At 36.2% G+C, this 15,415-nt stretch overlaps 1 protein-coding gene across 1 annotated transcript; it reads right to left on the reverse strand.

The window, feature by feature from the left end:
- Positions 1-1,392: 1,392 nt before the first annotated feature.
- On the reverse strand, positions 1,393-15,014 carry POLR1F (RNA polymerase I subunit F). Its single transcript, XM_003825029.6, has 4 exons — positions 14,694-15,014; positions 10,713-10,854; positions 6,001-6,209; positions 1,393-4,657 (listed from the first exon to the last, which is right to left on the reverse strand). Exons 1-4 carry the CDS (start codon positions 14,945-14,947, stop codon positions 4,246-4,248), a joined length of 1,017 nt encoding a protein of 338 aa, XP_003825077.3. The 5' UTR covers positions 14,948-15,014; the 3' UTR covers positions 1,393-4,245.
- Positions 15,015-15,415: the final 401 nt, after the last annotated feature.

The following is a 15,415-nucleotide window of genomic DNA, read 5'->3' on the forward strand; positions in this document are numbered from 1 at the left end:
TGACTCAATAAGTGCCGGAGCATTTTCTAATTATAGCCAATGAATGTGGAACTAATTACCTACAACTATACAGACTGCAGCTTATTTGCTATTGAAATCCTGGTTGTAGACTTAGGTTTGTTGATTCTGCCTTTTCCCCCCTAATTACTCCAATTTTATAACTTACTAAATTTTTGTCTTACTAAAAATTTTCAAACATATTCAGGACGAGTTATGAAATCAATGTGAATAAGTAGGAACAAGTCTAGCATTCAGATAAAACAACTGGGCTTTAAGGTGATTCAGTGTACCAAATATTTATTTCAAAGAAGTAGAAGACAAAATGATGCCATGAAGTTAGTTCCTACTGCCAAAGCGGAGATTTGGATGAGAAAAGAGTTTAGACCAAACATCTGAAGATCTTTATGTTTAGTAAGGAGAGCCAGTGATATTCTGAGTTGAAGATGGGTTGAACTTTTCCATGAATTGTCCAGGAAAAATACCACAAAAAATCACATACTGTGCAGAATTATCCATTATTTTTCAATTTTATTCTCACTGTATGATATATAAAATCTATTTTTAAAGTGTTTTTCTACTTAAAAAATAACTATTCATTTCAAGTGCCTAAAGAATATTTTTTAAGAATATTTTTAAAAACTGAACTATGTACTGGCCCCCTGAAATACCTCCATTTCTAAAGGTAGGAATCAGAGCTTACCTTTGGAAGTCACAATGTACAATACAGCTGGAAATAAGCAATTCAACTAACAATGAAAGCTTTTAGAAATGTTAACAATACCCTTTTAAGAGGGAAAATACAAACCTAAATATCTATCCTTGGGAAATGAAATAAATTATACACTGAAATTCTGCAAACATTAAAAATAGGAAGACCTCTATATATTCATATGGGAAAACATTTACTATAAAATAGGGTAGACCCAAAAAGTGCAGGTAGTTTGATTCCACATGTCTTAAAACATTTTAAAATTCACTACTTAAAAATCTCTAAAACTACACATGGAATTGACAATAGTGGTTATTTCTGGAAGCAGAATTGCCAAGTGGGTGTGTGTGGTGTGGGGAGGAATAGGGAGGGAGATCAATGACTGGTAGAGTGGGAAGATGTATATACTTTTACTATATGAATTTTTAAACAAATATATATTGATTTTGTAACAAAATATCTACTTTTTGGGAAAAAAAGGCAAAGATGACCCATGTGGTGAATGTATAAAACAAACTAAAAGAGATCAAATTTCTGTCATTTTTAAGTATTCTATCCCTGACACACTAAAGTGATAAAAGTGCTTAAAAACTACATTACATATAGGCCAAAAAAAAAAAAAAAAAAAAGATGCATTTATTGAAACAAGTGAAAATAATAATATCACATCAGAGGCAAAGTGATACCATTTGAAACTGTGCTTTTTATTTATCAATTTAAAATTATCTGTTGATGCTTTCATTATACAAAGGATTCACTGTTAAATACTATAGATATAGTTAAGGCATAATTCCAGCCCTCAGGAAACTTATTTGGTCAAGACAAATTTGATTAAGAGACAAGCTTTACAAACAGGTAAACAGTTTGAAATAATGCACAGTGTTACAAGTAGAAAAATATTTATTAAAGAAAAATAAGAATTATGGTTATGAAGCATGCACATTTAGCCTTGTCTGGAAAAAGTTTATGCAAAGGTGGTGCCTGAGGTCTTTTACATTAGATAACTTCTTAGTCCTCTGTCAGGTTCTCCACCTGGAATGCCACAGCTAGTTTTTCGTCTCCAAGGGTCAAAATGCTGCTCTTCCAACAACAAGCTTAAACACTAAACATAAAGCATTAAACATTCATTGTTATTTGTACTTGTCATTTATACTTGTGTATCTTATAGACAAAACGGTAAGCCCTTAAGAGCAGAAACTGCTTAAAAGTCATTTCTGTATCACTGGTGACTAGTGAGGTGTCTTGCACAGTGAAATGGGTGAATGATAGGAACTGGAGAGAGGGTAAGGGATCTAGTCGAGGCTATAGGGTTTGTATGAGCAAATTCCAAGATAGAAAAGATAGACTAGGTTAGTGCAGCATGTGACAAATGTTTTGAAGAATACATAGTGGACACCATCATCAGTCTGTGTCAGAAAGACAAACAAAAAAACAATGAACAGAGTTATGCTATTCTAGGAAAGACAAATGGCCAGATCTGACTTTTCAAAACTGCTCACATTGTGAAAAAAGCAGGAACAAATCTAGTTTCAAGTTCAGCATGCCGCTCCCTGTTTAATTCATAAAACACAACTGGCAGAAGTATTACTTGAAGCAAAACAAAAGTAACGTGGGAACTTGCTTATTTGCTAAGCCACAATGTATTTTTCCAGGAATAGCATAAATTTGGCATCTTTCTTGGTGTCTATGGAAAAGGGGTTTAGAACTGTTTCACTAAAAATTAAATTTCTATATTGTCAAACATGATTGTATACTCAAATTTTAAAATGTGAAGGGAACACTTACTAAGCATTTCCTGGGTATGCCACTATATTAAGTCCTGGTAATATGATATAGTTTATTTCAAATTTTTTTCAACTCATACTTCCTTTAAAATAGCACTGACCAAAAGAAAGTTAACATGAGCTTCATGTACAATTTTTAATCTTTTTGCAGAAAAATAAACTGAGAAAGGCTAAAATTGTTTTATTTAAGCCACTATACCAAGACATATTGATTTCACCAATATAAAAATTGAGATAGTTTACATTTTTTGGTACATCTTTAAAATCTGGTATGTATTTTATACTGACAGCACATCTCAATTTGGACAAGCTACATTTCCAGGGCTCAATAGTCACATGAATCTCAATTGTAATCAGAGAGGTTGGCCTGCATCCTTCCATTGTCTAGCACATCTACTTGTAGACAATTGTGAACATCTGCCACTCTGCCAATTCTATATCCCATCATTGTAAGTTCAGATCAACATATACCACTAGCAGAATTTATTCATTACCAAATATTAAGCTGTGAGACCAGCACTATGTCTGGTACTAAATAAATGGCAACAAAAATGCTGACATGGGAGTTCAACCATTCATGCATTTGCAGATACTAACACAGGTAACAGTGAGTGAACAATCCTCCCCCTTTTTTTCATACCACTTAATACAATTATTAATTTTCTTATTTATTGTGTGTATATGCACATCTGTTTCTCTTATGACATGCCACAAGGGAAGGAACTACATCTATCTTGTTTGCCATTGTATCCCTGGGCCTTAGCAGAATGTGTTATACAAAGTAGATGGTCAAGTGTGTGGAAAATGAATAAATATGGCCATGCATTGATTACCAGCTTCAACCAGCTTGTCATTTCATTACACTTTGTCAATTAGTCAAGAGACATTCCACATTTTCTCAATGAAAGCAGTGAACAGAACAACTGTTTTCTCTTCAGCACAATATCTTATAGCCCATTCCAATCATTAAAAAGTAATCTGAAATTTCCCACTAGTCAGAATCACATTTATCCTGTCTTCATTAGACTGTCCTCCAACACACAACAAAACTAGAATGGCTGAGGCACAAATGAACAAGTACAAGAAAACAGTCCTTTCCAGCAACCTCTCAGACTTAAGAAGACAAGGACACACATGCACTCGGAAGAAAGAAAAGAATAATGAATAGCATTTACCACCACACAGTCAGTACTGGCCTGGCTTTTAAGAGCTGTGAAGACTTCAGAAACTTCTTTGGCAAACTATTTTATGTTAAACAATAGAAATACTGTAGAAAGCCATGATAAAGGAAAACCTAAAATTAGTTAGTTAATGTCCTGAGTGTTTAAAAAAGCAAAATAAAATAGCATGTAATAAGGTGAAGCCTATTAAACACACACAAAATCAAATCATCAAAATCTCAAACTTAACTGATTCTTTAGTAATATAATATTGTATTATAAAGTCCTTTGGCTAGTCTTGACATTGTAGAAATAATTTTATGTAGAGTGCAAAACCTGGAAGAATAGGAGAGCTGACAGTGAGAGCAGCTTTTTATTTTGTATAAAATGGTACTTTAACAATACTGGCTTTCCCCAAATTAATTTACAGTCAGTTTTATCATTTTTAGCATATAAAGCCTCCTACTCCTAGTTAAGTATTTTCTGTTTTGTAAACTACTGGCATACTTAACCTTTTCATATCACTGAAAACATTTATTCATCTATTGTATGTAGATCGATCTTTTAAAAACTGAATCGTGTTTAAAATACACTAAAGAAAATTACTTTTCCCTTTTCTTTTTGGCGAGCATTTCAAAGGTGGGGTAAATTCGGCCTCTTCACTGTGTTTTCTTTTCTTTTTTTTCTTTTTATGGTCACTTTGGTAACCACTGGAGTCACTGCCTTGGAAAACAGGGTCCTGGTCCTGAACTTCCTGGTGCTTTTTCTTCTTCTTCTTTTTCTTTGGCTCCTCCTCCCAGATGCCATTCACATTATTAGTATTCTGCAGGGCGGACTCTTCCATTGGAGTGTCATCTGCATCATCTGCTAGCTTTGTGGTACCACTGTCCACTTCATATGTCTCTGGGTCTTTCTTCTTTTTCTTCTTTTTAGGTTTTTTAGCAGCTTCCTCAGTGCCATTTTCTGTAACTTCTTCAGAAACTTCAGAGCGCTTGAATTGTAAACTATAAATTAACAGTTAAAAAAATTAACAGAACAATAAGCAAAAAACAAAGAACAAATTGAGATCAAGATATCCCAACAGGCTAAGATTTTCTAAATAATGACTCCAGTACAAGACACATAACCATGGCATAAATACCAAATATTCTATCCTGTTATCCCTCAACCCACTAAAATATGTATGGGCTGCTGAATGTTAAATTGAAAAATGTTAAATTTAACATTAAATGTTAAATTCTTTCTTTAAGAATAACTTCTCCCAGACTGTTTCCACACATAAAAATGACATGAAAATCTTGTCAAAACATGTCTTCCAAGTTTTGGGTTGTTTCAGAAAAATTTGGTCACTGAACATTAAACACCACAATACCTAGGCTTATTAACCAAACCACTGACATGTAATAGAAAATATGATCTGGTATTTATCAAAGCAATGGAGTTTCCGGTCTACTATTTTAATCTTGTTTCAAATAATAGTCGATTGTTCTACTTAGCTGATACTAAGATAGTATTACTTTAACATTGTGAATTATTTTACACCACTAAAATAAAACATGGATCGATGAAGTAGCTTTCTCTCCAGAACTTCAGTCTTATACAGTGGCACTAGGCACATGTACCTAATCACTACCAAAAACATAACTTTAGAAATTCAGTTCCTCAGTCAGACTTAGTCATATTTCAGTGCTCAATAGTGAGGCTGCTGTATTATGTATATAAACTGTATTTCTGTCATTACAGAGATTGAACAGCTGTTCCAGAACTTCAACCCATACTCTTGTAACTTTAAGGCAAAATACAGAAAAAATTATTAGCAATAGCAGCATTTTAAGAGTTGTCTCTCTCCTTCTTCCTTTAAACTTGGCTCCCATGGAATCAAGCTCAAGATCAGAGTTAATTCTTATAATAATTTCTATACAGAATAATACAGAAATTAAAATATCTGGCACAGAAGACAATAATCAACACAATTTTTTGTGTGTAAAAACAAAGCAGGCCAATAGTTAGGAAGGTAATTGTGCTTTCAGTAGTTTCAAGTTTAGAGGTCAACTTAAAAAAAAAGTTAACAACAAAATAGAAAATACTCAGCAAAATTGAGCTATTAAATATTAAAATACAGACCAGTTAGCTAGTCTGTGTTTCAGAATATTTATTTGATGCACTGTTACAGATAACTTAAGAGTATTGTTTATATTGACTTTATGGTTTCAAAGCATGAATATTCCTATAAACAGGTATTTTTAGAGAGGCTTATTCTCTTTAAAATTAAAATAAAATTCTCTTTAAAATTCAGAATTAAATAGAAATTAAGTACCTAGTGATAATTACGTAATGATAAACTAACCTTGTGATATTTAGTTTTCCCCGAATGCAGAATACTCCAGCAGCATCTGAGTCTAAACGAAATACTTCAAATTCTAGTTCATCACCCATGTTTATCTCCATGGTTTGCCACTGCTCCGCTGACAACTGCTCAGGTTTAGGAAGGGAGGCATTGAAACACCCATGTACTAAACAGCCAATGTGGCTAGAAGACACTTTATTAACTATACCCTGGGAAGAAGAAGGAAGAAAGAGCGTAACATAAAGAACACATCCACAAAGTTAAAAGGTGAACCAAACTTTATAAGCTTCAAATAATCTTCAAAGAACAAACATCAAATTAATGGTCTAATTTAATATGGAAAAAGTTTACCTCAATTAAAACTTACCACATGTCATGCCAAAACATCACTTTAGAATACCACTGGGTTTTGAGAAAGCTCAAACTTTATTATATAAGTAATTGCACATTAACTGTCTAACTGGGCACATTAACTTTCTAACTGGATAAACTAACCTGCCCCCGCCACCCTGTCCAAGAAAAAAAACCATCTAAACTCCCCACTGCAGGATTCCTTAGGGAGGACATTATTACTCTTTAGCTACATTGAAACCAAGCAAACCCCATATAACTTCTAAAAAGACCTCATATGCGTTTTATAACTGGGATCCATGTTACGTTTCTGTAAATAGACCAAATTTCAAAGCTTAAAAATGCATTCTTTAATTATTTAATTTAGCATGATGCAAGCATTCCATTAGAAGACAGCTTACCCTTTAAATGTAAACATTGACCATGACTATTTTTTGGCTAAATCATGAAAGTATTATTAGAAGCTTTAAAACTAAAACAAAAGTATGTGCTATATGATTTTAAGATGAGACTTTGCATAAAACTTATTTTTCTTCTCAGGGTCAATATATACAAAGCATATAAATGAGACTCAGAAATATTAAAAATTCACATTTTCTGAATTATAAAACTGCAAATAATGCTGACGTGTATACAATGCTGTTTAACATCAGCAACCCTTTACACATGTGACGGAATAAAACTTCCCTATCTGGTATGATCAGAAGTCTAGTGTTCCCACTGGTAGTTTCCAGATGGTCTAGATAAACAAACTGGTACAGCTATAAAATAAAAGATTATTCGGTAATAAAGATAAATAAGTTCTCACCATAAAAAGACATAGCGAAACCTTAAATGCATATTGCTAAGTGAAAGAAGTCAATTTGAAAAGGATACATACTCTATTCTTCTTCTTTAAAAAGGCAAAACTACGGAAACAGTAAAAAGATCAGTGGTTGCCAGGGATTACAGGGAACGGAGGGAAGAAGGGAGAAATGAATAGGTGGAGCACAAGCGGTTTTCAGGAGAGGATAACTATTCCGTATCATACTATAATGGAAGATAAGTTGTTGGGATTCACTCAGGATAGTGGCAGAAATATTAAAGGGAAATATTAGGGAAAGTTATAGGGAATAGTCACAAACCTTTTTGGAAGGCCAAAAGGTTACATAGCTTGTAATAGCTGAACAGGCCGAAGACAGCCGGTTCTTACCTTAGAGCATTAAGTTACAGAGTAAATACTAGGGACAATAGAGGCTTCCCCAGTTAAGTCTGTTTACCCTACCTCTGTTAACTAACCTTTAAGTCAGATGGCCCTCTGCGGGGGCAGGGATATTGCCCCCAGTGATATTTACTTTAAACCTCGGTACCTGAGCTTTAATCATTCATAGAACTACTCACTTAACCATGTTAATTATCCAAAAGTGTGTGGACTCAGAGCTTCTGTTGTTAATTGTATACGAAATAAATGCCTGGAGTGTGAACTACTCAGGGCCAGCGGCAGTGACAAACCTCTCTTGGTGTGTAGGCAGTCGGACACTCAGCAGTACTGGCAAAACAATATCTGTGTGTCAGTGTACGTTTCATTCATCCATCTTTTAGGTCAAGGTCTGCAGGCAGACCCCCGCAGCTAATGCCCTCTTGTGAGGAGCAATACCTCAATAAATGCCATGACACATTTGTGGAAACTCATAGAATGTACAACACAAAGACTGAACTCTAATGTAAACTACAGACTTTACTTGATAATAATGTATCAATATTGGCACAAAAATTGTAACAAATGCACCATACTAATGCAAGTTAATGTTGATAATAGGGGAAAGGGGGTGGTTATATGGGAACTCTATACTCTCCATTCAATTTTTCTGTAAACCTAAAACTGCTGTTAAAAATATATCAATTTCAGAAAATCAATGAAAGAAAAGGTTTTTTAATATATGAATCCAGAACAACGGGAAAACTACATGAAGGAGAGAGTGCATCTCAAGGCCTACCTCACACTACACACAAAAATTATTTGAGAATGATCACAGACTTAAATGGAAAAGCTAAAACTAAAAGCTTGTAGAAGTCGACAGAACAGTATCTGCACAACTTTTCGGCAGACAAATTTCTTTGATAGGGTCCAGAAAGCAATAGTCATAAACATATACAATGATAAATTGGACCTCATCAAAATTAAAAGTAACTGTTCATCAAATAATACCATTACAAGTTAACAGACAAGTCACAGATTGGAAGAAAATATTCAAAATACTTATCTGAAAAGAATTCATTTTAGGACTAAAAAGAACTGCTATAAGTCAATAATAAAAATACAAAAACCCAATTAAAAATGGGCAAAATACTTGAACAGGCCCTTCTTACTGAAATATATGAAAAATTGCTTATGAGGGAAACGGAAATGCAAATTAAAACCATAATGAGATACTACTATATGCCCATCAGTACAATTAAAGGACAATAGCAAATGTTAATAACGATACAGAGTAAATGAAGTGTTGAATGGGAAATCAGTCTGACAATGGTTTTATATAAATACCCTGTGAACTAGCTCTTCTACTTCTAGTTATTTACTTAAGAGAAATGAAAATGTATGTTTTCATTCATATGTCTGAAAATATATGTTTTCAATAGCTTTATTCATATAAGCCCCAGCCTGGAATCAATCCATCAATGAAGACAGATAATTATATTGTGATATAGTCATATAACTGAATACCACGAGCAATAAAAAGGAACAAACTACCAATACACACAACAGCATGGATGAAACTCAAAAACATGCTGATCAAAAGAAGGCAGATTTTAAGAATGTATAATGAATAATTCCATTAATATGGAATTATAGAATAAGCAAAACCAACTTATGATAAAATCAGAAGAGTAATTATATCTGCAATAAAGAGAAGGAATTGGGCCAGGAAAGGGCATGAAGATCCTTTCTAAGGAGATGGAATGGTATACAGACCTGACGAAATTCACTGAACTGAACAATATGATCTGTGCGTTTTATTATATGTAAATTTTATCTCACCAAATATTAATAATAATAATTGAAGAAAAAGTGGGTGGTCAAAAATATTTGAGGACTGGATCTTGTAGTAGGTAGATTAAAAGGGATATTTTTCATTTCATACTTTTTCTACAATCTGTTATTTCCATGTACATGTATATATGTTATTTCCGTGTATGTGTGTGTGTATTTTTACAGACAGGGTCTCACTGTTGCCTAGGCTGGAATGCATTGGCGCAATCATAGCTCACTGCAGCCTTGAACCCCTGGGCTCAGGTGATCCTCCTACCCCAGCCTCCTGAGTAACTGGGACTACAGATGCATGCCACCATGACTGGCTAATTTTTTATTTTGTGTAGAGATGAGGTCTCACTATGTTGCCCACGTTGGTCTTAAACTTCTGGCCTCAAGTGATCTTCCTGCCTCAGCTTCCCAAACTGCTGTGATTGTAGGTGTGAGCCACTGTGCCTGGCCTACATGTTTATATTTAAAATAATAATTTACACAAAGTAGATGAAAGTTAAGTTTGTTAATTTCCAAATACAAATCTACTGCCAACTTTAGTAGTCCAGTTATAAGATCCCAGTTTAACAGGCAAAGCATACTACTTGTATTAATTTGATATTGAAAAATGAAAAAAATTGGAAGTGTCTTGTGGGTTTTGTCATGGTTAAATTGATCTATATTTTTATGAACAATATCAAGGGTTAGTTAACAGTTCTGATCTATTAAAATATTTATCAGCTAAGGAAAAGAACATATACACACACATACAAGTATACATACGAACATGTGTATACACACAGAGAACTGCTGGAGGAAGAGAGGAGAAAGTAAAGAGTAAAAAAGGATCTATTTCAGCAGATTTCGTATCAATATCTGCATTTCCAGCTTATGAAAAACTGGAAGACCTTTCCCACAGAGCTTCCATTTCCAAGGCACAGACTGGCTGCCCTGTCCTCTGTCACTGATAAATTTTCATTACTCCCTGGCCCATTTGAATTCCTGTTTCATATACTGCTATATTCTTTGAATCCTTTATAAAGAAATAGTATTTGTGTAGAATTGAGAACGTTTGAAATAATAATGATAATTGATTTTTTTGCCCTTAAAATCATTCTGCTACTATGAAAAGAATAAAGTGGATGGGACATATATTGTGTGCATGTATGTGTTTTAGGAGGATATTCAAAAACTTACCTACGTTTGAATGATACAAATTAATTTTTCCTTAAAAATAATATTTATTTACTCACAATAGCAATTTATTTGAGTCCCAAGGTATATATTATCTCTTAAAATGTTCCAAGTTACATAATTATAGAATTATACAAAGGGAGCTAGAAAAAAGTGATACACATACCATAAGCTTTTGCCCCGGTTCAGGGCAGAAAATAACAAAATCGGCTTCAATGTTAAGATGAATGTGTCCTTGATCATCATAAATATCTCCAAGCTCTCCCACGACTTTGATGTTATCATATGCAATAGGGACACCTAAAAGGCTGTAAAAAGAAAAAGTTGAAAATGATATCTTTTATCGTCTTTTATTTATTTATTTATTTGGAGACAGGGTCTTGCTCTGTCACCCAGGATAGGGTGCAGTGACATCAACAGGGCTCACTGCAGCCTCGACCTCCTGGGCTCAATTGATCCTTCTGCCTCAGCCTCCCAAAGTGCTGAGATTATAGGTGTGCACCACTGCACTCTTTCAAACCAGGCCATTTTCATACTGATTAGATATTCTATCCAAAACTTACACATCTTCTAAATACACCACCTATGTCAAAAACAATAGTATATGATTAGTCTGTAACAACTTTAGTAGTCCCATTTCACCAATGGATTCTGATGTGTTGGCTAAGTTAAAATGATGACTCAAGATACACAGAAACAAAATGCCCAATTAATGCATTAGCAGTAAATCAACTCTTCTTCCCTGGCCAAGTCCCATTCTTTCTATCCTAGCACGACTATTTGAATTCTTCAAGTTATACTAGGATAGAAAGAAGGGACTTAGCAAAGAAAATGTGTATCTCTGTGGACATGACTGATTAAGAGGCAATTTTGGTATTATTCACCATTACTGAATTTCAGTACTTGACGGCGTATAACAAGGGAAGCATTACGGTTAAAGCCGAAGCCCCTGAATTTTAAAGTCAATGACTTAATAGAGAAAATCCCAAACTTCAACTGTTGATAGTAAATGCAAATGTTAATACAACTACATTATTTAGGAACTGACTGACACTTTAGTCTACAAATGTAACAGTCAGGATTAAGGGACAACTATTTTTCAAACTGTTATTTCTTAGCTTTTAAGGAATTATAACTATTAAGGAGAAAGACCTAGTGGTGGGAGACGGAGGGTGTGGTGAGCTGAGATCTCAGCACTGCACTCCAGCCTGAGCGACAGAGGGAGACTCCATCTCAAACAAAGGAACAAAAAACAACAAAACAAACAAAACCTGGTGGCTTCATTACCACACCCACTACTTGTTGGAGAAAACTTCCCTGACTCCCCCAGGCAAAGCTGAAATCATTCCTCTACTCCTATAGGCCAACTTTCTCACTGTTCTTAATCTAATTGTACTGAACCTATCTGTATATATGTTTGAATTTCACACATGACTCTAAGGCCTTTGATAGCAAAGAATATTTTTTGTTGAACTCACACTTCTAACAATTCACATAAAATAAGGGAAAGAATTTATCCCTAATAGATGTTGTTTAGTAAAACAGCCAGAAGCCACAGAAAATACACTTTAAGAACTACCAAATTAGGAAAACCCTAACTCAGAGACTTACTCGGGAAAGCAATTTTCTGAGGTTTTAATTTCCGCATGTGGCATTCCTAAGCTGGAATCATCCTATCACTAAGACAATGTTAGGGACACAGAAAACAGAGAATAGGAAGGAAAATTAACTGCCATACTAGACAGAAAAACAAATTATCAAGACTTTATTTCCGCTAATCAAAGCCTTGTCTCTCAAGTATCAGAGTGATTCTCAAGGGGAAGGAGGGCTGTGGTCCCCTGGTGGAAGGGGGGACATTTGGAAATTTGTGATACTAGTCATGGTTATCACAAACTTTGCAGAAGCCAGGGAAGAAAAGAGTCTGTCATGTACAGGACAGTCTGATACAATGAGGAAATGTCCTTCGCTCTGACTTTTGAATAAAAGGACAAATCTATTTACAAATAGCTAGGCACCTAATTTAACTCTTAAAACACATCAACACAAAGTCATCTTTGCATAGTTTTGATATATATTAAAATTTTCAGGAACTTAGCAGTATATAAATTCAAGGGGGATTTTGGTAAAAGTCATCAGATATGTGAACACAGGCACCCAACACTATATACTTTTTCCTCCTTCACTTTTGTTTTTCAGATACCATCCTAAATAGGTATCAGGGCAAGGTGGTAGCCTCACTTCAGTTCTTTAATACTATATGTTCAATGTTTTGTCCCTTATTAGTAATGCATAGTTCAAAGTGTGGTGCCTGATTTGCACTTGAATAAACAGCATACCCAAGTAATATGGAAGGAGTGGTGTCCAGATCTGTTCAGAGCCACTCTGCGTGATTTCCCCCTCTAGCCTGTCAAGTGCAGGCAGTACTGGTTACAGAAAACAAGATAGTTGCTTGTGTTTCCAAATGTTATGACTACTTTGTATATCCTTTAATTTCTCAAATCCATCCTCTCTAATCATTTTCTCTTGGACAATTATAACATTATCTTAATTCCTCTCCTCGTCCACTTTCTCATCCTATTTGGTAGCTAACCATTAAGTAAATGTTGTTTCTTAAACTGTAAATCTGATATGCCAGGGACTGCAGAGAAGTACTACTTTCTCAAAAGTGTGCCAAGTCTCAGGGTTAAAGGGACTGAGAGGACGGAGCACTAACCCTGCTTAAGAAAACAGAAACACAAAAGGAAAAACAACAACAACCCCACCTTACCCCCAAAATAACAAAAACTGGCGATGGCAGGAAGGGAAAAGCAAAATGGCCATCCTCTCTGAGTCATCTTTGACCCCCTGCCCTCTCCAATGGCATCCAATGCCTTTCCCCTGACATAAACCTTATTCTACTTATATAATAGATACAGTTCTCTGGGCAAAGCATACCAGTTCACATCCAGTATCCGTTTGTTTATGCCACTCTCTTTGCCTGGAATGTTACCATGTTAAAGTACCCTCTTCAATCAAGTTGTTCTCAAAGGTCCCAAGATCCAAATTCTACACTCCTTATCTTATTAGATTTCTGTCAAATTTTAACACTTTACTATTTATTGGCTTGTATTTGTATCTCTACTACAGCTTAAAGCTCCTTGAAACAGAGATTTTATTTTTTGTTTTTGTATCTCAAGTGTTCGGTATGTAATATAAACATACAAGAAGTGTATATGGGTGCTTGGAAGAATCTGCAGATTCTAGACATGCGTGGAGGTCCAGGATCCCTTAAGAAACTGATAAAAACTTCCGATGCAGTGCCCACGGAACTTCACATAGGAATTCCTGAAGGGCAATCATGAATCCCTAGAGAATCCATTCACTCTAGTTTTAGAACCCCGCTTTTGAACCAAAGTATAGTCCAGAGGAATACTAAAGCACATGCCCGCGACCCCCGCCCCACACCTGTGTAATTCTAAGTTTTCAAGTCACTTTTGAATACCGTAATATAAATGCATACGTTTTGTTTTTTTCTCTCCCCAAAGCAACAGGCTCACTAGTTCGACTGAATAAATCTTCTTAAAAACAACAAAATCCCGCTAAACTAATGGCATTTTCATAATCCCCAGATCAGGTCCAAGAGAAGAGAAAATGGGGAAATTACCAGAGTGAGATCCAACAACAAACAAGGTCCTTCATGTTTTACAAATAGAACGGTTGTACTAATGCTTCATATGCTATCTTCTATGGAATGAGAATCTACTCAAGCACTGCAAACCAAATTTTTATTGTCAAATGAGAAAACATCATCCGTAAGGGGATAAATGAAACGTTGAATGCCAAACAGAACTGGGCCTACTAGGTCTCCAGATCCCTGGTCTTTTCCTACCCCCACACCAGGGTTCTGGAGCAAGAATCTCCACTCCCTCCGCCCACACCTGAACTTCATCTTTAAGTTTTCTTCTCTATCTATGAAAGGGACCCTGTATAGATCTTTACCAGAGCGGTACTGGCCTTGAGGGACGGATCGCGACTCTAGAAATCCAGGGGGCTAAGCTGTGGGGGACAATGCGACCTTTGCCATTTGCCCCTTTCTGCTGCGTCGTCAGCACATCCACCTGCTTTACTTCCCGTGCACAAAAGAAGGAACAGGCAAAGAGATCGGTACCTCTCAGAATAGCGAAGGAGCTCCGCATCAAGCTGTTCTCGAATGCCGGTGCGTTTCCTGTTAAGGTAGCGGGGCGACAGCGCAATGTGCCTTTGGTGCGGCCCGGCCACCAGGCATGAGTAGCGACTGTTCACCAGCGCACAAGCAGCGGCATAAGTCGGCAACTCTAGGCAAGGCAGGACGCCAGCCTGCCCTACCAGAGACCCATCAGAAGCCGCCGCTGGCCGGGGCGCCTCTGAGCAACCTGCAGCCATGCTGCTTGTCAAGGTTCCCACGGCGCGCGCCGTTGACGCAAGCACAATCGCCGGTCCCCGACGCTCGTTTTACGCCATCCACCAACGACCGCGCCCCTAGGAATTTCCCCTCCTTTCGCTGCATTACGCAGCCCTGACCAGCAGGGGGAACCGCGTTTTCGCGCTTCCAGAACGGGAGCTTAGAGCCTCGGAAACGCATTGAGCACTCAGGAAAGCCAACCGACTGCTCTTTTAAGGGCAGGCAAATGTGTGTTTTCGCACAGAAGCTTATTGGATTAAGTAGGTAGCTTAAAAAGGGGGGTTCTCACTTTGATCATTTCCAGTAGTAAGGTGGGTTTGGTAGAATTTTACAAGCTTGGACTGTACAATAAAAAATCAAAATATTTATGGAGTATATTTTATGCAGTACACGGAATCCTAAGAAGCAGGCCTGATAATTGTAATGCAACGCATCTGAAAACGAACCCA

Source organism: Pan paniscus, chromosome 6, assembly GCF_029289425.2.
Source record: "Pan paniscus chromosome 6, NHGRI_mPanPan1-v2.0_pri, whole genome shotgun sequence".
NCBI classification, from domain to species: Eukaryota; Metazoa; Chordata; class Mammalia; order Primates; family Hominidae; genus Pan; species Pan paniscus.

Bases quoted from the DNA above. Each gene is read 5' to 3' on its own strand.
- POLR1F (XM_003825029.6), bottom strand. From the start codon at position 14,947: ATGGCTGCAGGTTGCTCAGAGGCGCCCCGGCCAGCGGCGGCTTCTGAT. The intron at 6,210-10,712 runs GTATGTGTATCA...TCTTCTTCCCAG, and splicing joins AACCGGGGCAAAAGCTTATG to GGTATAGTTAATAAAGTGTC. The intron at 4,658-6,000 runs GTTAGTTTATCA...GTTAATTTATAG, and splicing joins GGAAAACTAAATATCACAAG to TTTACAATTCAAGCGCTCTG.